The 23878-nt window shown below is 43.8% G+C and overlaps 1 protein-coding gene across 1 annotated transcript in view; it reads right to left on the bottom strand.

The window, feature by feature from the left end:
* Positions 1 to 23878, bottom strand: part of SPHK1 (sphingosine kinase 1) — a 137688-nt gene that overhangs the window by 3332 nt on the left and 110478 nt on the right. Inside the window, exon 4 of the mRNA XM_069200224.1 lies at positions 16459 to 16574. Coding sequence (XP_069056325.1) covers positions 16459 to 16574 — 116 coding nt within the window. The remainder of the gene's footprint in view (positions 1 to 16458; positions 16575 to 23878) is intronic.

Here is a 23878-nt window from a genome sequence, read left to right as displayed (position 1 = left end):
CCGGGTATCTGGGTGAGGACTCCCTGATGATGCATGCTACTTGGAATCCCAGTGAGGGGGAGCCCTTAGGGTGATACCCTTGGGAGTTACAGAGAGATAGGCTCAGCACAGTAGGGGTTCCTTCCTGCTGTCTTTGAATGGTTGGACGTTTTGAAAGGTGAGCGAACCCTACGCCCACTTTTAATTCTCTCCTTCTTGCAATATAACGCAATTGAGACAGAAATGACATATCACTATCAGCCCGTCGCACAAGTCACCCATGATGCTCAAGTGTACTTGTTAAATAGTGGACAAAACTTAACAAGCGCTGTTTATTAATGAAGATCTACTAGTCCATGTCCTCTTATCGCTTCTTGGAGAGATGCTAGAGTGAAGCCACCACTATGAAAAGTAGGTGCAGCAGAGACCAACACCTCAGTCCAAGTCTTGTCATTTGGTTATACTGTACTGATTTGGCTTCACTGACTGTTGTTTCGACCCTTTTAGGACGCTTGTCAATGGTTATACTGATTGCGTTGACAGACTAGTCCTTGGATATACGCGCTGCTGGTGTGGCCTGCCTTCCCCTTTGATTGTACAGAATTTAGAATCTCTCTGTTGGAGGAAACATACAGATTTGGGCCCGCAATCAACACATTACAGGAAATGCTTGAATGTCTTTGCCAGGGCTTGACTTTTGGTTTTCTCGACTGTTATCCAGACACCCCCCTCCCTTGCAGATTGTTGGTATGGCCCATCCCATCGGAGCTCCTGTACTTAAATGACTCGTGTATTTGCTACTCCCCTCTCTTAGATTAAACAGGCCGCTTGCGTAGTCCGTGTAGCATGGGCGACAGGCCTACTACACCGCACCTGGAGGCCTGGCAGCAGCGCATGTGGTCTAACACTCAGGAGACAGTGAAGTATTATTCGACTAAGGCCCCGAGTGGCCCTAAGCCCCTTTATTCATCCCCTCTGACGGAGCCAGGCCCTCGTGCTGAAAAGTGGATACATTTTGCACGTTGGGCCCCCAGTGACTCTCTACAGTGCGCTCACCGCCGCTGTTAACATGGCCCTGTCCTTGGTTATACAGACCGCTGCTGTGCTTAATGTGTGCTTGTTGTTTCGGGTGCGGATGTTCTTTCCATACAAGGTTTTTGCTTTTAGGTTTTACAAAGTGCCATTTAAGTTGACTCAATGACTGCAGCTTCTGATAATTGGGCTTTCCATTGTTCCTTGATATTAGAGAAGCTGGTCCAGTAAGGGACTGCGTAATGTTTCCAATAGGCTGCAAGTTCAGGAAGGTGAACTTATGTTGCTTTTATCTGCAGGTCATTGCAACAAGACTGACTCACCCTTCTGTCCTTCAGAGGTCATTTACAGGAGGCACCAGTAGAATGGGCTATAGTAACCTCTGTTGTTTACAGCGCTCTGAAACGGCGGAAGAGAAGCCTGAAGTGCTGTATAGAAACAGTTATTAGTGGGGGGGTCAGTTGCAGATTCACTCTTTTGGATGGAGCTTTATGAGGACAAGCTATTTTCTTTTCCATATTGGCCACCCGAAAAGTCTGGACGTTTTTCGGTGTGATCGTGGGACACAGACCCTACATGGTCTCCAGCTTTGCTCTTGTTTTCTCAGTGTGTTTGCACTCCGTGCCTATCCAACACTTCAGCAGTCAGCTCAGCTCATCCCTACGTTTGACACACTGACACACAGCCCCATATGATGCAAACATTACCTTTTCTGTTTTCGTACAAATACCAACAGCAGGAGCGTAGTTCGGTCAGTACGATTCGGGGGTGAGCTTCAGATTTCCCGACAATCACACTGGCGTGTCATGTTAAAATACATTATATGGGAAGGAGAGTGCATGTGAGAGGCTAAAAGGACAGTGGAGAGGGAGATGACTGCGGATTGGAAGGGGTACTAAGTGAGAGTGATGACGCAGAAAAAGAAGGTCCGACATATATTCATACATATCGTGTAATCAAAACGTATAATGTAGTGTGATTTTAGTAAAGAAAATAATGTACGAGGGAAATTGTGCCCTCGGGGTAGTTCGCCATCATTGTAAACGAGCTTTATTAATCATGAAGTATTGAAAATGTAGTAATCCGTCATAATTGCAAATGTATGCCATGATTTCTTGTTTGAAAACTGTTTTGCTTAGCTTAAATTTAGTACAGGCTTTGGCCTAGTTGCCTGGTCTCAAATTCTAACTGCGTGGCTTTTTCCTTGAACTAATGAAACATATATTCTTGCTTGAAGTTGTATTTTTCCAGTAGAGATGACTAATACACTTATCTCCAAGGTTTCGTACTAGGCCGGTTTCATCCCCTTTGATACAAGGTCAGTCTCTTCAGGTGTGGACAATGAAGGTACAGATAGTAAAATAATTGGCAACCCATGTTACAACTTGTGTTCCAAGGCTCCAAGGACAGTGTATGCATAAATGAGCGCTAGTAAAAAGACAATTTTCATTGGACAATTTGAAGCCAACCTATGAACCCTCCAATGGAAGCCCCTGCAGAATTTGGAATGTGTCTTACTTAAACCCACTGGACAAAGAGAAGTCAGCCATTTTCCTCGATACCAGTTTGAAGCCAGATGCCGGACTCCATTTTGGACGACACCCTGATGCCCTTTTCTCTATTCGAGAGAAAGAGACTTTAAGAATTCTCACCCTAGAGACTTTAACTTTGATTTGCCCCGTCTTGCCCATGCAGTAACTTTGCCCCATTCTCCTTGCCGCTGCAAGGAAGCTTGCCCTTAACTTTGCCCCTTTGAAACTTGACCCATGCTGATCAATCCGGTACCTGAGGGACGAAGACTTTTCTTGAATGCTGAATGTATTTGGTAAATATGAAAGGATAAATGTATTATGCACTGTGTTTTTTTTCCTTTTAGGTACCAACTGCTATTTTGATAGGGTCCTAGCTAGAAGTTTTCCAAATTTGTGTTGACTAAATTCGTTTTGCATGAAGTCCCACATGCCAATGCTAATTAGAGGTTAGTCGAGGTATTCATTCAATGTACCATGCTAAATTGAAATCTTGTTATGCTGACCAATATATGAAATTAGTCAAATACAGTTAGTCATATTAGTGATTTGCATTGCGATAACTGAGTGTATCATTATTCAGATTTTGCGTTTTTTGCGTTTCTTCCGCCGTTATGGACAGCCAGTAATGTTCATCTACATATATCATTTGGTTTTGAGACTTATATATATCGTGTTGGCTTTGTTAATATAGGGAAATAAATTCACTAACTTTTAATAAACTGGTGTGGTTATTCATGACTGAAAGGTCATGGTGCGCCGAAATACCAACTGTTATTGATTTCTGATGTGCTATATCGATCTATTAATTGAGTATTGATACCGATTGCAATAGTTATTGATTATTGATCTGAGTGACTCGACTATCTTAGGATGAGGAGAGCCCGACTCGGTTAAAAGATTCACCGACCTCCAACGTGTCCAGGTACAGGTAATTTATAAGGGCTGGACGCGTTATCAGTAGATGGTAGCAGAGATTGATGGTTTAGCCCTTTGGGACCCCATCCGAACAATAGACAGAGTCAAGTTAGAATTTTCTTTGATAAAACAAGTTGGAGGGATGATGATGCCCTAAGTCCCCCAATGACTTTCCCGGAATCTCGGAGCTTGCGAATGAGGAACATGGAGGTATGAGAATGGTCTCGGCGTTTCTAGTGACGGTATGAGTGAAGTTGGGTTTTGCGCTTGCACAGCTTATTGCCTCAGACTAATTGAGAAGTTTGTGAGGATTTAAGAGGTTAAAAGATATTAGAGGAGTGTTACTCCAAAGGTGTGAGAGTAGGGAAGTCATCGAACTTCACGTGTGTGTAGCGCTTTGAGCAGAAAAATTGTCCACGTGGTTGTTGATGTTGAGACGGGCCCTGCGAGGTCAAGAGACTCCGGAGCATGTTGAAAAGTGTATGTGACACTTGTTTGATGTTGTGATCTGGTCAGGTTTAATAGGTTGATCGGGCGTGGTCAACAAGTCGGTATGAATGGTGCGGAGTGAAAGAAAACTTCGACTTTGAGATTTGACGAATTCTAAAGTGCACTAGAATAGTTCATTGATCAGTTGAGAGTAAAGTTTGCGGGTCAAATTTTGCTTGCGAAAGCGGGAAACCGAGAAAGATGGAATAACTGCTGAGGCTAGTGAAAAATCCCTGAGGTTTCTGAAGCGATTGTGTTACCCTTCCTGTAGTAGACCGACAGATTTGTTTTCTTCTTTTTGGTTAGTGCTTGCGTTATATTGCAGAAATTAGTTTGTGAGTGAATACGAACGAAAGCGGACAAGCCGCGGGACTTTGTCAGCCGCAGTGTGTGAGTGTGACGTCACTAGGAGCCGCGCTGGGATAGGTCGGTTGGTGAGAAGGGTCGCGCACGGATTGGACGCAGTCCGTGAAGCGCAATTGGAAGGGGAAAGGCAAGCGAAGAGTATTCCGGGAATTAAAGCCGCTTATTGATTACATATTTTAGAAAAACAAAAGACGGAAAGATGAAATTTTTCAAAGCATTTAAGAGTGCCATGAGGGGAGATGTTTATATTAAAGCAAATGTAGGAGAAGAAACACCGCCTGAGGGTACACCAGCTTACATTGTCATTAAAGAAAAGGGGGTAGCACCATGTCTTTGGTTAAAACAATGGTGCAAATTAACAGAGAAACATGGAAGTGTAGCATTCCCTATCCACGGGTCGTTTAATCGAAGAGTTTTAGAAAATCTGAGATTTGCGCTATACAACATTAAAGTACCTCCAAGACCAGCACAATTTGAGGCACTAGCAATTTGGGAGCTAATAGCTAGAAACCAACAACAAAAGAAGTTCGAGACCAGAATAAGAAAAGTAGAAAAGACACTAGCAGATGCTAGATGGGACAGCACACAAAAGGTTTGGAGATCAGACGTATTGCAGGGGATTAAATTGTTTCCAGCAATTACCGATAAAGCGGAGACGGAAGGAAGGAAAGCTACCTATAAGACAAACAGGAGTCAGTCCAGAGATAGGGAGAGCAATAGAAACTCGAAAAGGGGAGACGAGTCAGACGATGAGGAGTTCATTATACAATTGCTGAATGATCGCCCACCACCATACGTGGAAAGCGAAAAAGGCTCAAGCATTAGTACTGCCCCTCCAGAACCAATACAGGGTAATGTAACACCAAATTTGAGAATATCTCAGAGGCCGAGCAGCTCTGACATGCCTTTCTCACCACAAATACCACAGATTCAGAGAATATACCCAGACGTCCCGACATTGAAACCTGCTGATAACTATCAACCGCAGGTTCAAAGGCACTGTTGTGATGAGCATAACATGGGAATGACTTCTGATTCAATGGTGCAGGGAGGACAAAACTATCAGAGACCGACATTGATTCAAGCTGAATCAACACAGTTCTCGATGCCTCAAAAGCAGACACAAGAAGTGCGAGTAATAGAAAGCCACTTAGGTATGCCAGCAATGATGAACCACAATGTGGGGATTAACATGCCACAGAATTCGGGGAACAGACAGAATCCAGACGCGATATCTCTGCCTATCACTGTAGGTCCACCAGTACCACTGTACATACAGGCAAATTCAAGCACAAGCGACCAAGGGTTAATGATACAGAATGGGACAGGGAGAAGATGCATAGAAACCACTCCAGAGACAACTCCGATAGCGGCACTGCCAAATGGATCTGGGTCCTTGTCGGAATTTAGTCCAATTCCAATTTGTGCTCCGTCAACCGTGGTAAGGTCACATCCACCACTATTAGTACTGTTAACCTCACAGACTGAAACATTACAGAAACCGTCAGTGGCAGTTGATGTAACTGCTACACTGATGGGACTGAACGCGCAACAGTTAACACAATGGTTCAACAGCCTGAACTCCCCACAGAGTACATCTAGCGGGAAGGGAGAAGAATACCTGAATAAAATAAGGTTGGGTATGGAGGCAGATGAACTGGTAGAGGGAACGATGGGTTTGAACAGATTAGAATCATACACAGAGGAAGAACTAAGATACATGTGCCCTAGGATTACAAGAGAAGTGAGCAGCATACATAAGAAGTTACAAGAAATTGCAGACAGAAACGAGATCGATATAAGTAAGACTAAACACATGAGCAGGAGTTACAGGTTAGACTTTGAGACAAAAGATTTTGAACACATGAGATCCGCAGGGATGAAAACACACCTTAAGGAGATACTGCAGAGTGCACAGGTCTGGAGATGTTTAGACAAGTGGGAAAGTAGATGGGTTAAGAAAAAGGACAAAAAGAAAGAAAATACTCTAGAGCGGAATGAGAAAAAACAACAGAATGACGATCTGATAACTATGTTACCAATGAGAGAGACAGCAGGGGGAAAACTTGTACATGTACCATGGCACAGGTGTGATAGTCAATCCTTTACGGATGACTTTCCCAAATTGAGAGAGAAGCCGATTGAGTGGTATCAACAAACAGATAGATTTGTGAAACTCGCGAAATGTCTCTGGGAAACCTGAATACTTTATTTGAAATTGTGGTTCCGGCGGATTTGTGGGAAGATTGTAAAAGGGCTGTAGGTTGGCCGACGAGTGAACCAGAGAGAGATAGAGACACAGGTGCGCCATCACCTACGGTAATGAGTTTGTACCACAAGGTGATCGAGCACTTGAAAACCAAGGTTGCGTCGAAAAATGTGGATTGGCAGAGGATCGACAGGACCGCCCAAGAGGTTAAAGAGTCTATACACGCGTATTATGAGAGGTTGTTGAAAGCGTTTAAGAATTACAGTGGCACAGAAACGATTGAGGCAAAGGACATGCTCCATTTTGTGTTCAGGTTTGTGGAAGGTTTGAGACCCGAAATCAGCCAGATGATTAAAACGCATTTGATTTGTTGGCAGTCAAAGTCGATTGATGAAGTGTTGAATTACGCAAAATACTGCAGTGATGAGATTGAGACAAAGCAGAAAAGATTGAAAGAAAAGGTGATGGTGATGCAGCTTAGAGCAGCTCAGACAGGTTTACAAGGTTTGCAAGGTTTTCAACAACAGATGCCGCAGCAGCAGCAACAGGGAAACGCTATGTTTCAGCCGCAGATGAGAGGCAGAGGCCGAGGAGGTTTTGTGAATAATGGTCCTGATTTGAATACCGTTATGATTCCAAATGGTATACAGGCAATGAAGAAGGTGATGCCATGTCACACGTGCGGAATTGTCGGGCATTGGAAACGGGAGTGCCCAATGATGGTGCAGGAAGGTGTAGGTCAGCAAAACAATGATGTCAATGCATTCCAGACTATGAGAGGACCGAAATTGAGAGGTCCAAACCCAAATTTCCAAAACAATATAAACCAGATGCAGGGTTTACAACCCATGCAACCACAACAGGTGCAAATGCCCTGTGTGCAAATGGCACAATTGCAGCCAATGCAACAGCAGTTTCCTATGGTACCTAATCAGCAAATGCAAATACCCTTAGCACCAATGAATCAGCAGCAAGCAATGCTTCCTCAACAGGTCACGGGTCAGGGAATGAGTCAAAATGACACAGTACACCAATTCCCACTACACAGCGAAAATGGAATAAGCGATGTATGGGAGAGTGAAAGTTCAGATGAGGAGGGAAATTGTGTGCGTGCAGCATCCTTGGAAGTTGATCAAAAGAGTCCGTATGTGGAGGGAAGAGTTATGGGTCATCGCGTTTCATTCTTGGTTGACACAGAAGCTACACGTTCCACTGTCAGGAGCATTGAAGTACCGAATTTGCCACTTTCAGGGAGAACAGTTCAAGTAGTGGGAGTAGCAAATAGGTACCTGACGAACCCAATCACAGACCCAGTACAAGTCAGAATTGGAAACTATCAAGGGTCGCATAAATTTGTGGTATGTGACTCAAGCCCGATATCACTGTTAGGGAGAGACCTATTGTGCAAATTGGGATGTTCAATTATGTCTTCGAACAATGGAATTAAAATTCAGACGAGCAGTGATGGGGAGGAAGAGGACAGTGTAGGAGGGGACGAAGTGGAAACTGTCGATGAAGAATATCCCCTGATTACCCTTTACCCAATGATCACTGAAGCAGATATTCCTGCTGAGTTACAGGAAACAGTCGGAAAAGAAGTGTGGGATATGACAGGAAAAGAGGTGGGATTGGTGAAAGGAGTGGAAACAGTGAAAGTGACCGTAAAAAACAATTCAACCTTTCCCCAGACCCCACAGTACCATATGGCACAAGACACCCTCATGAAAGTCGCCCAACTCATTGATGAGTTTGTAAAACAGGGAGTACTGAAAGAGGTGTTAAGCAGTCCATGTAATTCACCAATCATGGGACTAATAAAACCGAGTGGAAAGGTCCGAATTGTTCAGGATTTGAGGAAAATAAATGACATAATCAAATGTTGTCCTGTAGTACCAAATCCAGCTGTGATAATGTTTCAAGTCCCTTGTGATTCTGAGTGGTTCTCAGTCATCGACTTGTCACAAGCATTCTTTTTGGTGCCTCTTAATGAGGACAGCCAATTTCTCTTTTGTTTCAAATTCTTGGACAGAGTTTACAGTTGGTGTCGAATTCCTCAAGGGTTTTCGGAGTCACCGTCAATTTTCAATCAGATTCTAAAGAAAGATTTGGAAGTGTTGGAGTTGCCATTCGAGTCAACCCTAGTACAGTACATTGACGACTTACTGATTGCATTCAAGACAGAAAGTGACTGCACAGCCGACACCATTGCCTTATTGAACCATTTGGGAAGGAATGGACACAAGGTGTCTCCTTCGAAATTACAATTCTGCCAGAAGAAAGTGAAATATTTGGGTCACCAAATAGAGAAAGGGTCACGAAGAATTATGAAGGAAAGAATAACAAGTGTACTTCAAATGAGTCCCCCAAAGACGAGGAGGGAGGTGAGAAAGTTTTTGGGAATGGTGAGCTACTGTCGCCAATGGATCCCCAATTTCTCAACCCTAGCAAAACCTTTACTGAAACTGACCCAGAAGGATGCATTGGATGAAATTGAGCTGAAAGGAGATGAGATGGATGCTTTTATTGAATTGAAAGAATGCATGTGCAGGGCTCCAGCTTTAGGTATGCCTGACTACACAAAGCCTTTCACATTGTTTTGTCATGAACGTGATGCATGTTCCTTGTCTGTCTTGACCCGAGCCCATGGTGGCGTAAACAGACCAGTAGCATATTTTTCAGCTACTTTGGATCCGGTCGCAGCAGCACTGCCAGGGTGCCTGCACGCCGTAGCCGCAGTTGGTATCAGCCTCACTCAGAGTGAAGGAATAGTGATGGGACACCCTTTAACAGTCATGGTCCCTCACTCAGTCGAGATACTTTTGACACGTTCTCGAACACAACACATGACTGGTGCTAGACTCACAAGGTATGAAACAATAATTCTGGGATCACCTAATGTGCAGCTGAAAAGGTGCACTACGTTGAACCCAGCAACCTTTTTTCCCAGTGAAAATGCCGAAATTGAGAACGCCAAAGGCATCGAGCACGACTGTCTTCAGGTGACTGAATTTTGCACCAAACCAAGACCTGATATCAAAGATACCCGATTGGAAGAAAATGATCAAATTATTTTTGTTGATGGTTCATGTTTAAGAGATGCACTGGGTATATTGAAAGCAGGGTACGCTGTATGTACGGTAACAGGTGTTTTGGAAGCATCCTGGCTTCAAGGAGTTTACTCTGCACAAGTAGCAGAATTGGTAGCCCTTACTAGAGCTTGCCAACTCTCTGCATTAATGAAAGTTACCATTTACACTGACAGCCAGTACGGGTTTGGAATAGTGCATGATTTCGGACAATTGTGGTCACAGAGAGGCTTCATGACCTCTTCAGGATCACCAGTGAAAAATGGTGAAAGAATAAGAGAATTGTTACATGCCATCCAACTACCAGGAGAAGTAGCAGTGGTAAAATGCAGTGCACACTCGAAGGGACAAGACTATGTTTCTCTGGGAAATGGATATGCGGATCAAGTCGCAAGGTTTTGCGCATTGAACTGTATATTGCTTAGGGATGAATGGAATTTGATAAGTGAACCAGAACTCGAACCAAGTGAAATCTTTGCTCTAAAGGTGGTAGATACGATGGACGAATTGAAATCCTTACAGAATGATGTCAGTGAGAATGAGAAACTCTTGTGGACCAAATCACAATGTGTAAAGAGACTAGATGAATTATGGGTTTCAAGTGAAGGGAAATTCGTTCTTCCAAACAGCCTTTTGACACAGATAGCCAGATTTTACCATGGACAAGCTCATCTTGGGAGGGATGCCATGATTAGATTGTTTAAAACTGATTGGTTTAACCCCAAATTCCGTCAAGTTGATGAAGCAGTTTGCCACCGTTGCGTCATTTGCCAACAGATGAACGCAGGAAAGGGAACCGTAGTAAATTTGAGCCACATTGGAAGAGCAGGGGGTCCCTTCAGCAGGATGCAAATGGACTTTATTGAGATGCCTGTGCATGGAGGCTTGAAGTATGTGTTGGTGGTTGTGTGCATTTTTTGTCACTGGATCGAAGCATACCCTACACGAAGGAATGACAGTCTCACAGTTGCAAAACTACTCTTGAGAGAGCTAATACCACGTTTTGGATTTCCGATCTCCTTAGAATCAGATAGGGGAAGTCACTTCAATAACGAAGTAATAAAATTACTTTGTGCAGCGCTGAACATTGAGCAAAAGTTGCATTGTAGCTACCGCCCTGAAGCCTCAGGTTTAGTGGAGCAAATGAATGGCACATTGAAATCAAGAATGGCGAAAATATGTGCATCAACAAACTTTAAATGGCCTGACGCGTTGCCTTTGGTACTAATGTCAATGAGAAACACCCCTGACAGAAAGACTGGACTGTCCCCGCATGAGATCCTCATGGGCAGAGCCATGAGACTTCCAGCAGTTCCTGCAAATGCTCTTTTGAATATTACAGATGATATGGTGTTAGACTACTGCAAAGGTCTAGCTGATGTGGTTCGCTCTTTCTCTCACCAGGTGGAGGCAACCACCTTGCCACCGATCCAAGGTCCAGGACACGCCCTGAAAGCAGGTGACTGGGTCGTGATAAAGAAGCACGTGAGGAAGTCGTGTTTGGAACCCCGTTGGAAAGGACCTTTTCAAGTGATTTTGACGACTACCACCGCTGTGAAATGTGCGGGAGTTCCCAACTGGATCCATGCCAGTCACACAAAGAGGGTATTGTGTCCCACAGACGAGGAAGTTTAAGCGCTGAAGTTACCAGTACCTGATAACAAAGTGTCAAGCGCTGAGACAGAGCGAAAAAGAACTAGAAGCGAACAGGCAGAAATAGAGGAGGGAGAAATATTCTCTGAGGACGAAGCAACTGATTCACTTGGGGAAGACCAAGGAGGAGCCTCAGAAAGCGACGAAGCAGCTGAAGGTAACAAAGAGCCTGAAGCAGCTGAAGGTAACAAAGAGCCTGAAGCAGCTGAAAGTGACAAAGAGCCTGAAGAAAGTAACGGTGACAAAGGGCTCGAAACAGGTGAAGAAGCAGGAGAGCCTGATCAGAGGAGGGCTTTCCCAGAAGCAGACGATACAGGAAAAGAAAAGGAAAACCTGATTGACTCCCTAGAAGGAGGGGACAATGCAGAACAGAACGAAACTGCTCAAACTCCTTCAGAAGAGATTGCAGGTCCCTCAAGTGGACCCAGTGCAAAAAGGAGACAAAGCATATCGCCAGTAAAATTAAGAATTAGAGAAACGTTGAACGACAGTGAAGGGCCAAGAGTGAAAGAGAAAAGAAAGGAAGTGTCTGTCGTAGTACCAACACCAAGTGAAGAAAAGGACTTGGCCAAAGAGGAAAGTACCAGTGAGAAAGAATCAAAGAGAGATGCAAAATTGAAAAGAAAAAGGATACCGAGTAGGAGGTATTCCGGTCCGGAGTGGGCATACTTAGCCAATAACGATTGGTCAGACGAATTCGTATCCCTCAGTCTCGAGAACGAAGAGGCAGAACTTCATTTTGGCACATGAGAAATAAAACTTCATGAACTTTACTGATTAAAGACATTGATCACCTGATTGACTTTTCAACCGGCTAAGACATTGCTAACTTGATTGACTTTGAAACAGATTTTGAGACAACGCTGCTAACCGATAAGAGACCAAAGCTGCTAAAGAAGACTGTGTGAACATTGAACTCGTTCAGCTTTGTAAATACCTGCAAATATGCTTTGAAAAAGTGTCTTCAACTTTCTGATTCTATACAGATCATGACTAGCTTCACTACACAGGGGCGTAAGATGAAGTGTTGTAAATACATGTGTATCGGTCTAATAACCGCATGCGTACTAATCATTGTAGCAATAGTTCTTGGAATGCATGGTAAGAATGAGAATGAGACGAATGATGCTTCTACTTCTAAACCTATTATCGTTACTGAACTAACAGCTCTGAAGAGACTTGAGCAAGACGAGAGACACTTGCATGATAAGAAGGAACTTTCATCTAACGTTTTCTATCGCTTGCTGAGTGAGTATGTTGAGACCATGGATGCGAAAGATTGTTATGTGTGTACACAAATACCTACCTCAGTAGTGGAAGGGGTAACGTATCATAGCATGCCTCTTACGTATGGAATTACATGTAGTATAATAGCTTCCAGATTTTATGGTCAAACGTACATTCATTATTTTTACACTAATTATGATGTTACTTTTGCTTATGTCCCCATAATAGGGCACCTGAGTAAAATAGCTAGAGATTATTATGCCAAATTAATGAGGGAATTCTTCGAACCGATGTCACCTTTCCACACAGCTCACGCACATAGAGAGAACCTTACATGCTTGCTTTCACCAGTAGAAATACATTTCTTAGACCGCACTGATGATAGGAGGAAAGAAATGAAGGAGGAATTAGAAAGGGAATTACACAAAAGAACATCTGTAGATAATTATGCTTTTGCCGCAATAAAGACACAAGGAAAAATAGCTTTAGACACATTGCACGTAGGAATTTTTTTTATACATAGAGCTGAATCATATTATGACACAGTTTTTGTGGGAACGAGTGAATGCAAACATACGTATGCATTTAAACCTAAGTGGACGTTCATGCTGAATGGACAAGACCCAGTCATTCCTGGAATATATTATATTTGTGGACTCAACGCCTATTATCGTCTTCCTAAAGGATGGTATGGGAGGTGTTATTTGGGAATAGTGTTCCCAAAGATTTACCAACTAGACGACTTAAAGAAATTTCCAAAGCTGTCTGAATCACATCATGTTCAGAAAAGGGAGACAGCTTCTGGTGTGGTAGGAGATATATTTGGAGCATTGATTCCTTCAGTAGGAGTCATATTGAATTCAATAAAAATACGAAAGTTGTCTACTATTGTGGATAACATGCTGACAAAGTTTTCAGGAGCTATAATCCTGATGGATGCTGAACTCGCTGCAGAAAGAGCTATGACTCTTCAAAATCGGCTTGCCTTAGACATTCTTTTAGCAAAGGATGGCGGCGTTTGCAAAATGCTTGGTACACGTCACTGTTGTACATATATACCAGACAGCAGTGGAAAAATTAAAACGATGCTTACAAATTTAACTAAAGAAAGTGTAGATTTAAAGGAATTGAAAGAACCTGGAGTCTGGGAGAAAGTTGGAAAAGGATTTGCTTCTGTGGGAAATTGGCTCAGCAACGTTTGGAACGGATTGTTACTAAAAATAGTAAAGGGAATATTAATAATATTGATTTGTCTATTAGGCTCTTGTGGAACATGGAAAGCTTTCAAAATGATAAAAGCAAGGAATAAAAGGAAGAGAGAAGAGAAAATGGTGGAAATATATAGAGAAAAATCAAAAGGGACTAAAAGAAAAAGGGAATTGACTGAAGTGCCAAATTACTATACAGAATTTTAATGGAATAAAATTTGTGGGTAGATTTGATGTGATGACATAATTAGTCATCAGAGGAGGGATTGATGACGCAGAAAAAGAAGGTCCGACATATATTCATACATATCGTGTAATCAAAACATATAATGTAGTGTGATTTTAGTAAAGAAAATAATGTACAAGGGAAATTGTGCCCTCGGGGTAGTTCGCCATCATTGTAAACGAGCTTTATTAATCATGAAGTATTGAAAATGTAGTAATCCGTCATCATTGCAAATGTATGCCATGATTTCTCGTTTGAAAACTGTTTTGCTTAGCTTAAGTTTAGTACAGGTTTGGCCTAGTTGCCTGGTCTCAAATTCTAACTGCGTGGCTTTTTCCTTGAACTAATGAAAGATATATTCTTGCTTGAAGTTGTATTTTTCCAGTAGAGATGACTAATACACTTATCTCCAAGGTTTCGTACTAAGCCGGTTTCATCCCTTTTGATACAAGGTCAGTCTCTGCAGGTGCGGACAATGAAGGTACAGATAGTAAAATAATTGGCAACCCATGTTACAACTTGTGTTCCAAGGCTCCAAGGACAGTGTATGCATAAATGAGCGCTAGTACAAAGACAATTTTCATTGGACAATTTGAAGCCAACCTATGAATCCTCCAATGGAAGACCCTGCAGAATTTGGAATGTGTCTTACTTAAACCCACTGGACAAAGAGAAGTCAGCCATTTTCCTCGATGCCAGTTTGAAGCCAGATGCCGGACTCCATTTTGGACGACACCCTGATGCCCTTTTCTCTATTCAAGAGAAAGAGACTTTAAGAATTCTCACCCTAGAGACTTTAACTTTGATTTGCCCCGTCTTGCCCATGCAGTAACTTTGCCCCATTCTCCTTGCCGCTGCAAGGAAGCTTGCCCTTAACTTTGCCCCTTTGAAACTTGCCCCATGCTGATCAATCCGGTACCTGAGGGACGAAGACTTTTCTTGAATGCTAATTGTATTTGGTAAATATGAAAGGATAAATGTATTTTGCATTGTGTTTTTTTTCCTTTTAGGTACCAACTGCTATTTTGATAGGGTCCTAGCTAGAAGTTTTCCAAATTTGTGTTGACTAAATTCGTTTTGCATGAAGTCCCACATGCCAATGCTAATTAGAGGTTAGTCGAGGTATTCATTCAATGTACCATGCTAAATTGAAATCTTATAGGCAAAAAGTGACTGTGTGCAGGAGAGAGCGCAATTTCCAAATATAAGCTATTGTTCATTTGCAAGGTCCATGATGACGTAAAACGATGGGGGGAGTGCTCAAAGAGGTATGCACCCAGCCACAGAGTGCGTAAACTGTCACCCCGATCGGGTTACAGTTGTAATGTGCAACGGCGATGGACGCAACTGACTGAACTGAACCTTCTGGCTAGGCTATTTTAGCCGTCATTTGGGCTTATCATGGTCCTCGTATTTTACCTTCTTCAATCGTTTTTTCATCATATACGACATTAATTTGTTTCTAACAATTTGGAATTTCGAGATATTGTCCTTACTATAGCCTTGATAAAGTCTATCCAGACGAAACACGTGTCGGCTGTTTGTATACCATTTGGACTGCTGTCCACGGCTGTTATATATTATTTGGACTTGTACACTTGAACAAGGATTCATGTTTCCATCTTCGATTCTGGTTCCAAGATGTCAGCTTAGGCCACAGGCCATTGTTCTTATTCAAAGACAATACGAGGAATAAAACTGAACATTACAGCTTCTTGGGATGTGCCTTGGTGTTTTTTCTATCTAAATTGAAATCTTGTTATGCTGACCAATGTATGAAATTAGTCAAATACAGTTAGTCATATTAGTGATTTGCATTGCGATAACTGAGTGTATCATTATTCAGATTTTGCGTAGGTTGCGTTTCTTCCGCCGTTATGGACAGCCAGTAATGTTCATCTACATATATCATTTGGTTTTGAGACTTATATATATCGTGTTGGCTTTGTTAATATAGGGAAATAAATTCACTAACTTTTAATAAACTGGTGTGGTTATTCATGACTGAAAGGTCATGGTGCGCCGAAATACCAACTGTTATTGATTTCTGATGTGCTATATCGAATAATTGAGTATTGATACCGATTGCAATAGTTATTGATTATTGATCTGAGTGACTCGACTATCTTAGGATGAGGAGAGCCCGACTCGGTTAAAAGATTCACCGACCTCCAACGTGTCCAGGTACAGGTAACTTATAAGGGCTGGACGCGTTATCAAGAGCAACACAATATTTTGTAAAATAATCAACATTTTTCGGGGCTTTTAAAACAGATGCGGGAGGATGTGTGTGTGTTTTTGTCAGCGCGTGCCTTCACACATCCCAGGTGAAATTCGACAGACGGCTCACCATACCCAACTGAAAGCATCTGTACCCAACTATTCATCAGGAAATGTATTTATTGGGGGGGTGTAACACCCCAAACACCCCCATGAAGCTGTGCCCCTGACTAATGCCACACAGTAACACCCATTACCAAAAGCACACAGACTCCTGGCCTTGTGCTGCTAGACAGGCAGTGTCGAGCCTTCTTACCCAGAGTAGTGGTTGACAGAGGCAGCCAGTGCATTCCCAGACCCAGCAGGCAGGATCCCGAGCGGCTTCTTGATGGCCACACTCCAGTCAGGACGGTCCATCAGCCCGTTCACCACCTGTTAGGACAAGCAAGCATTGTTAGGGTCTTGCCTATGTGAGATCCTTTGGTTTTAGTGGAGTGGCATAGACAGTGTCATCTTAAGGATTGTGAGGGCCCTTCGTGAGATGTGTGGCATGGAGTGGAGTGGATATGTATGGCATTATATGGCGTGAAGTGGAGTGGACTAGAATTGTGTGGCGTTGAGTGGACTGGAAATGTGTATCATTATGTGGTGTGGAGTGGAATTGTATAGCATTTTGTGGAGTGGAATTATGCGGCAAGGAGTGGAATTGTGTGGCAGTGTGTAGAGTAGAGTACAATTCTGTGGTAGTGTGAGGCATGGAGTAGCTTGGAGTGGAGTGCAACTTTATGGAGTGGAATTGTGTGCCATGGAGCCAACAAGTTGAATTGTGTGGTATTGTGTGCAGTGGAATTATGTGGCATTGTGTGGTGTGGATTGGAATGTAAGTGTGTGACACAGAATGGCATGGAGTGGAGTGGAATTGCGTGGTGTGGATTGGAATGTGGCACTGTATGGAGTGGAATGGAATTGTGTGGCACAAAATAGACTGAAGTGGAATTGTTTGGCCTGGAGTGGAATTGTGTGGTATTTTGTTATGCAGAGGGTAATTGTGTGGCACTGTAATGAATGAAGTGGAGTGGAATTGTGTGACGTGAAGCAGAATTGTGTGGCACTGTGTGGACTGAAGTGGAATTGTGTGGCATTGTGTGGCATGCAATAGTTTGGAGTGGCACTGTGTGGCATTGTGTGAAGTGGAATTGTGTGACATTGAGTGGGGTTGAGTGGAATTGTGGCATTGTGGGGTGTGAATTGGCGAGAAATTGTGGGGTGTGGAGTGGAATTGCATGATGTGGAGTAGAATTGTGTGGCACTGTGGGACATGATGTGGAGTGAGTGAGGAGCAATTGAGTGGAGTGGAATTATGGGGCACGGAGTGGAATTGTGTGGTATGGAGTGGAATGGAATTGTATGTCATTGTGTGGTGTGGAATGGAGTGGAGTGATGCAGAATTGTGTGGTGTGGAATGGAACTGTATGGCATTGTGTGGTATAGAGTGGAATTGTTTGGCATTGTGCAGTGTGAAGTGGAGTTGAATTGTGAGGCAATGTGTGGCCTAGAGTGGGGTGGAATTGTGTGGCATTGAGAGGCATGGGATGGTATTGTGTGGCATGGAGTGGAGTATAATTCTGTGGTATTGTGTGGGGTGGAGTAAATTGTGTGGCATGTGGTGGAGTGGAGGGGGTTATGTGACATTGTGTAGCATGGAATGTAATTGGAATTCTGTGGCACGCACACAAATCTCTGTCACCCATTCTTTCTCTCGCCTTCCTAAATTGTACTACTGCCGTCACATATCACAAGAGCTTTTCAGATGGTTGTATTGTTGAGATTCTCTGGACAGGCAGCTGCATTAATTTTTTTCAGTGCATTTGTTTTACTTTGCGATAAGATGTGCAGTTCTTAAAAAAAGGGTTCGAAATATGCGAGTAGCATTCGAAATTAAATTGGAAGGAGCTTGTTTTTTTTGTTACAGATGTTTAAAAGTGCACGTCATCTAAGGTGTAACATGTTTGCACAAACCTTAAATTATAGCAAAGAAATAGAACGTGCCAGATGTAGGAATTGCACACTGCAGATGTTAAGGAAACAGCAGCGTCTGTTGAAGCGCCATACCAGTTCCAGAATAATGGAGAGCATAAGCGTAGTAGCAAGTATGTGAATAGACAAGACGGACGAGTTCACAAACTTTTAAGAAGGCTAGATAATACAAAGATCCATTAAAAGAGCAACAGTTGCTGAATTCTGTAAAATGAACGAGAAAACATGGATGATGGGGAGAAGCACCACGGACAAGTGTAGTGGGAGGGAAAGCAGAAATAGTACCTCAGTCAAAGTGCGAGCAGCAAATGAACACTAATCAAGATGAATCAATCCGTGCTTGGTCCCTCCTCGACAGGAGAAACAGGAAGTGACTCAAGGCACATGCTGGCCAATTAAGACGCAGCATAGAAGAGTGACAATGCAGACAACAAATGGTAAGCTATGGGCTGGCTCCAAGCCCTTTGTTGTAAACAATACTCTTCCCAGAGGACTGTGAATGCGCTGTCGGCAGGCACGGCCGAAATACATAAAGCCTGCATTCATTCATTCATTTTCACAGCCTTAGCTTCTTGCCGCCAGAGCAGAGGGGCATTCTGCTTACAACGGGTTAGGCTGCTGAATCTGGATGCAGTAATCAAGCCAGCGGTGGGCTACGAAACCTAAGATATCCCTTGTTTCATGTAAGGCAGTGTTGTCCAACCTTTTTATCGCCGCGGACCGGTAAATGTTTGATAATTTTTCCGTGGCCCGCTTGTCCCATTGTGTGACAAGCAGGCCACGGAAAAATTATCAAACATTTACCGCCCGCCACAGTGGGGCGGCCCGGTGCCGATTGATCCACGGACCGGCACCGGTCCGCGGCCCGGGGGTTGGGGAACACTGATGTAAGGGACTGAAGCGCATCAGTCACACCGGGGTGTGGTCTTGGTTAGAAGGCTCCTGGGTTAAGGAGGCAGGAGTTATGCATAGAGTTAAGGGTGGTGCCACTGGCATCAGGGGGAGGGCACCGAGAAGTGGAATGACCCAAGAAGAGGCAGAATTTGAGTTTGGCGATGCTTTGCATGAGGTTGAGAATCATATGGATCTCACCGGAGTCTCTGCCTTTCTCTTGTTTGCGTGAGTTCAACTACTAGACAGTGTTGAGCACAGCACAGTATAACTGGATGTGGTCTTGGAGTACGTGCTCTTGAGCCTAAGGCATATAATTTGAAATCAATTCTGATTTGTTCTGGAATTGGGTGTAGGTTCACCAGACAGAGTAATGTTACCTGCCTTTTGTCCAGGCTAAAATGAGCCTCTTCGATGTGGCCTTCACACTATGAAATCTTTGGAGGTGCTGCAATAACAGGCCTGGGTATCAGTAACTCAGGAAACTGTGTACTGTACAATTTTAGAAGCACTTCAAGTCAGAGAGCTACAGCAAAAACAGCTGTTAGAATAGCAAAGACTATAGCAGCAACCACTGCCAGAACCACAGCAGGAACCACAGTAGCATCCACAGCTGCCATCTATCTGGTACAACAGCAGCTGCAAGAGCTGCTAACAAGATAGGAATAACAGCATTCACCACAGGAGTAACCACAGGAAGGGGAGCCCCAACAACAGATGCAAAACAGTAGGGACCCCAACAGCGACAGCTGCTACAGGAGCATCAACAACAGCTTGACCAGCAGCAACAATAGCTATAAGCACCCCAGTAATCTGAGCACCAACCACAGCAGTAATGAAATGAAGGGACCACTTCAGGGATCTGAGCTCCAATGACAACAAGGACGATCGCATCACCCAGGGCTGCCCCCACAGCTGCGACACTAGTACCCACCACAGCAGGGAACACAATAACAGTAACAGCTGTGAACAAAGCCCATCAGTCACAACAGCAGCTGCAACAATAGTTGCAAGGGCTGCAGCATTGACACCAGTCTTCACCACAGCTGTAACTGCAAGAGGGACCACAGCTGCCACTATGACAAAAGCTACGGCAGTGAGTGACCACAGCTATAACCACAGCAAAGGCAACAGTTTTCACCATTGCAAGGACACCAGTGATGATAACAGATTTTACCGCCGCAGGGACCATAGCAACTAGCTTCCAACGCAGCAGGGGCCACAACAGTGACAACTCCCACAACAGCATGGACAACAGCAGAAAACACAGCTGAAATCTCAACAAGATTCACAGCAGTTCAAGACATGTTCTACTTCTGCAGAGAAAACTGGTTACAACTACTGTCACAGCAGCAATGACTACAGTTGCCCCAACTGCAGTGACCACAGCAAGAACCCAGCAGCAACCAAATGTACCACCATGAAACCTGCCTGCAAACCACGACCAACAGCATTTACAACAAATGTACTGACTGCAAGGACAACAGCAGCAACAGCTGCAACCACAGAAAGGACCACAGCAACAATAGTGAAGCACAACAATTGTGATCATAGTTGCAGTCTCTGACACTTGTTATTATTCTGGGATTCATTCCAATGTCTTATTTTTCTCATTGTGCCACTACAGATATGGGCTAACAACATGTAAATCAGTCTGGGTCTTGTGCCAATAGAAACACTTCAGCCCAAACTATTAAACCGTGTCCTCTTTGAACTGGAACACACGCAATCCTAGGCTGTTTTATTTTTTTATTTTTGGGGTATCATCACTGAGGTGCAGCTCGATCTATATGTCACAGCAAGCAAGGAACCCATGTCTGGGTATAACCTTCGCACTTCGGTCTTCTCACTACGAAAAACAAACAAGCATTGCAAAGGCAATACATCTGGCGTTAAGCTTTGTGCTCGTGTTTACACCCTGGAGTACTTTATGTAGTTACTTTCAGCTAAGGGAATCAAAGGCCATTTATTTCAGCATCAGAAGACATATTTGTTTTTAAATCTTCTATTTATTGATCACTTACATTTCACGAAAATTACAATACTTAATACGACATGTCTTGAAGCCACTTCACACCCCTCTTCTCCCCTTGATGAATACACAGACCAATGCCCAGTCCCCCCAACCCCCCTTTTCCCCCCGCCCCCCCCCCACCCACACACACACACGTCCCCTTAGTATTCCGGATTTGGTTTACAGTGTATTTTCCCATTCCCTCGTATTCACACCGCCCCAAGTCACTTTCTGTTCCTCCTGTAAAAGGGGAAACTAGTCTCTATTTCTGTGTTCTTTCCAAGGGCCATTTACATTCTCAAATGACCTCGGGCAGACCCAGGCTCTGTAGACTGATTTCTCTATCAGGATACCAATGCTTAATATGTGTTATATGTTTCCGGTGCGGAGCACCGGCACTTATTTTTGAGGGCCGGTGCTTAATTTTCTGCCTCAAGCATTTATTGCGATCAAAAGACACATTTGAGAAACGCGAAGAACAAGAGAAACAAAAAAGCGTCACAACAAAGAGAGGGAGCAGAAAGCTGGGAGTGGATGTAAATAGATTAAAGATGCCCGTGGTGGCTTCAGGATTATGCCGCCTGAGTATTCCGTGTTAAACCCATTTAATTGCAGCAGACGCTTATTTAAGAGGAGGGCTTTGGGCATCGGCACGTTTGTACTTACAAATTAAGCACTGCAGGATACACAAGTCTGTGTTGGCTGCCCAATGTGCCACAGTTGGGGTATTAATGCTGCCCATTAGCTGCAATTGGGCCATATGTACGAAAGCTTTTTCCCATAGAATGGGTCAAATCCTTTCGTACATCTGGCCCTATGTCCCTTCTAGCCACCATGAGGCAGGTGCTGCACAACAACAAAGTGTACTTGGGCAGTGTCTGCTCTCCCCACATGCCATGGGCAGCCAGATCTGTGCCCACAGTTATTTCTTCCCCGGTGACCTCTGAGAAGATCCCAGTAGTGCCTGACAGGCCCACAGGGTATGTAGTAGTGTTCCCGACTGCAGCCTCCCAGGAATGTATCTGTGTCTGTCTTCTCCATGCGGTGGAACCTGGTTCTTGAGTAGTAGCCATGTGAAGGATTTTGGACTGTACTATGCAGAACCGTGTTCTGATTGCTACATCCCTTTGATATCGACATGCCTCACCCTAATCCTCGTCCTCTAATGTGCACAGGTTCCTTTCCCACAATCCTTGAGGCTGTTGTTCCGCAGGATTCTGTGGATTTGGGGTACGTCATTTTAGGTAGTGGGGCTGCTAGCCATCAGAAGAAATATTGACTTCTTGTTATGCCACTGTGTGCTGTGACCAACCATAGTCCGCTAAGGGCTTGCGTAGTGATTCTGCCAACTACAGACCTGGGTTTATCAAGGTACACCATCTCTTTGAATACAACCATATATCAATTAAAAATCACTTCAGACAGGAATTGAACATCGCTATCTAGCAAGGAGAGAGGACTGTATGAGGAACATCCCCTCAGACCCTTACAAGGTTTTAGTTGTGCTGCTACACCAGCCCTGATAAGGGTCTCATTACAAGGTACCCCTTATCTGCCTAGGTAGTTTGTCTGGAGATGTACTGACACCAAGGTCATTGGTAACCCGATCCCGCTGGTTATTCCTCATTTACTCTAGTATTCTACTCAGAGACTCCACTTGCTTTTAGCAGATAGTGTCTGCGGATGAGACACCCCAAATCTGCAAAGTTACTGTGGATCTTGTAGTCCTGTTACAGACTGAATTTAGCTAACTGGGGACCTTGCAATGAGGTTCGACGATTCGAAGACAGTGAACCCATTCCCAGCTCTTTGGAGTATACTTTCAACAGAGGCGGTATCATTACATCACAGAATTCCAAATAGAATTATGTTCCAAAAGATTTCACTTCCTCGCATTCTCCCCTTTGCATGTCTGGCTTTGCAATTAAAATGTCTTATTTTGTGAGGACTGCTTCTAAGTCTTAAGAACCACCTCGGCTAACTTAGCCAGCTCACAACGGGACGATACCTGATTCATGTGTGCACTTCCTCGTGTGGACAATACCTGATTCATGTGTGCACTACCTCGTGTGGACACTACCCGATTTATGTGTGCACTTCCTCCTGCGGACGATACCTGATTCATGTATGCACTTCCTCCTCTGGGTAATACCTGATTCATGTATGCACTTCCTCCTGTGGACAATACCTGATTCATGTGTGCACTTCCTCCTGTGGACAATACCTGATTCATGTGTGCACTTCCTCGTGTGGACACTACCCGATTTATGTGTGCACTTCCTCGTGTGGACACTACCAGATTTATGTGTGCACTTCCTCCTGCGGACGATACCTGATTCATGTATGCACTTCCTCCTGTGGACAATACCTGATTCATGTGTGCACTTCCTCGTGTGGACACTACTCGATTTATGTGTGCACTTCCTTGTGAGGACGATACCTGATTCAGTGCACTTCCTCATGTGGACAATACCTGATTCATGTGTGCACTTCCTCGTGTGGACGATACCCGATTCATGTGTGCACTTTCTCCTGTGGGTTGACAGCATACAGTATCTGACAGCCCTCCTCCCAGATGTGGGGTTTTCCTGTGTGAGCTTTGAGTTGATGAATAGGGTTTGCCCCTTTTCCCTACCGAACGTCCATGCCAAAGTTCTCACTGCTTTATCTCCCTCTAAATGCATCCAGCGTTTATATTTTCCATAGCTGTGTTTGCACAATTTGATGGCTGTATTAACATATTTTCTACAGACAGTTTAGGTTCACTCAGGGAGGACTTAGCAGTGTCACCTCA

Source organism: Pleurodeles waltl, chromosome 7, assembly GCF_031143425.1.
Source record: "Pleurodeles waltl isolate 20211129_DDA chromosome 7, aPleWal1.hap1.20221129, whole genome shotgun sequence".
Lineage (NCBI taxonomy): Eukaryota > Metazoa > Chordata > Amphibia > Caudata > Salamandridae > Pleurodeles > Pleurodeles waltl.
This window is presented reverse-complemented; position numbering and strand designations above follow the sequence as displayed.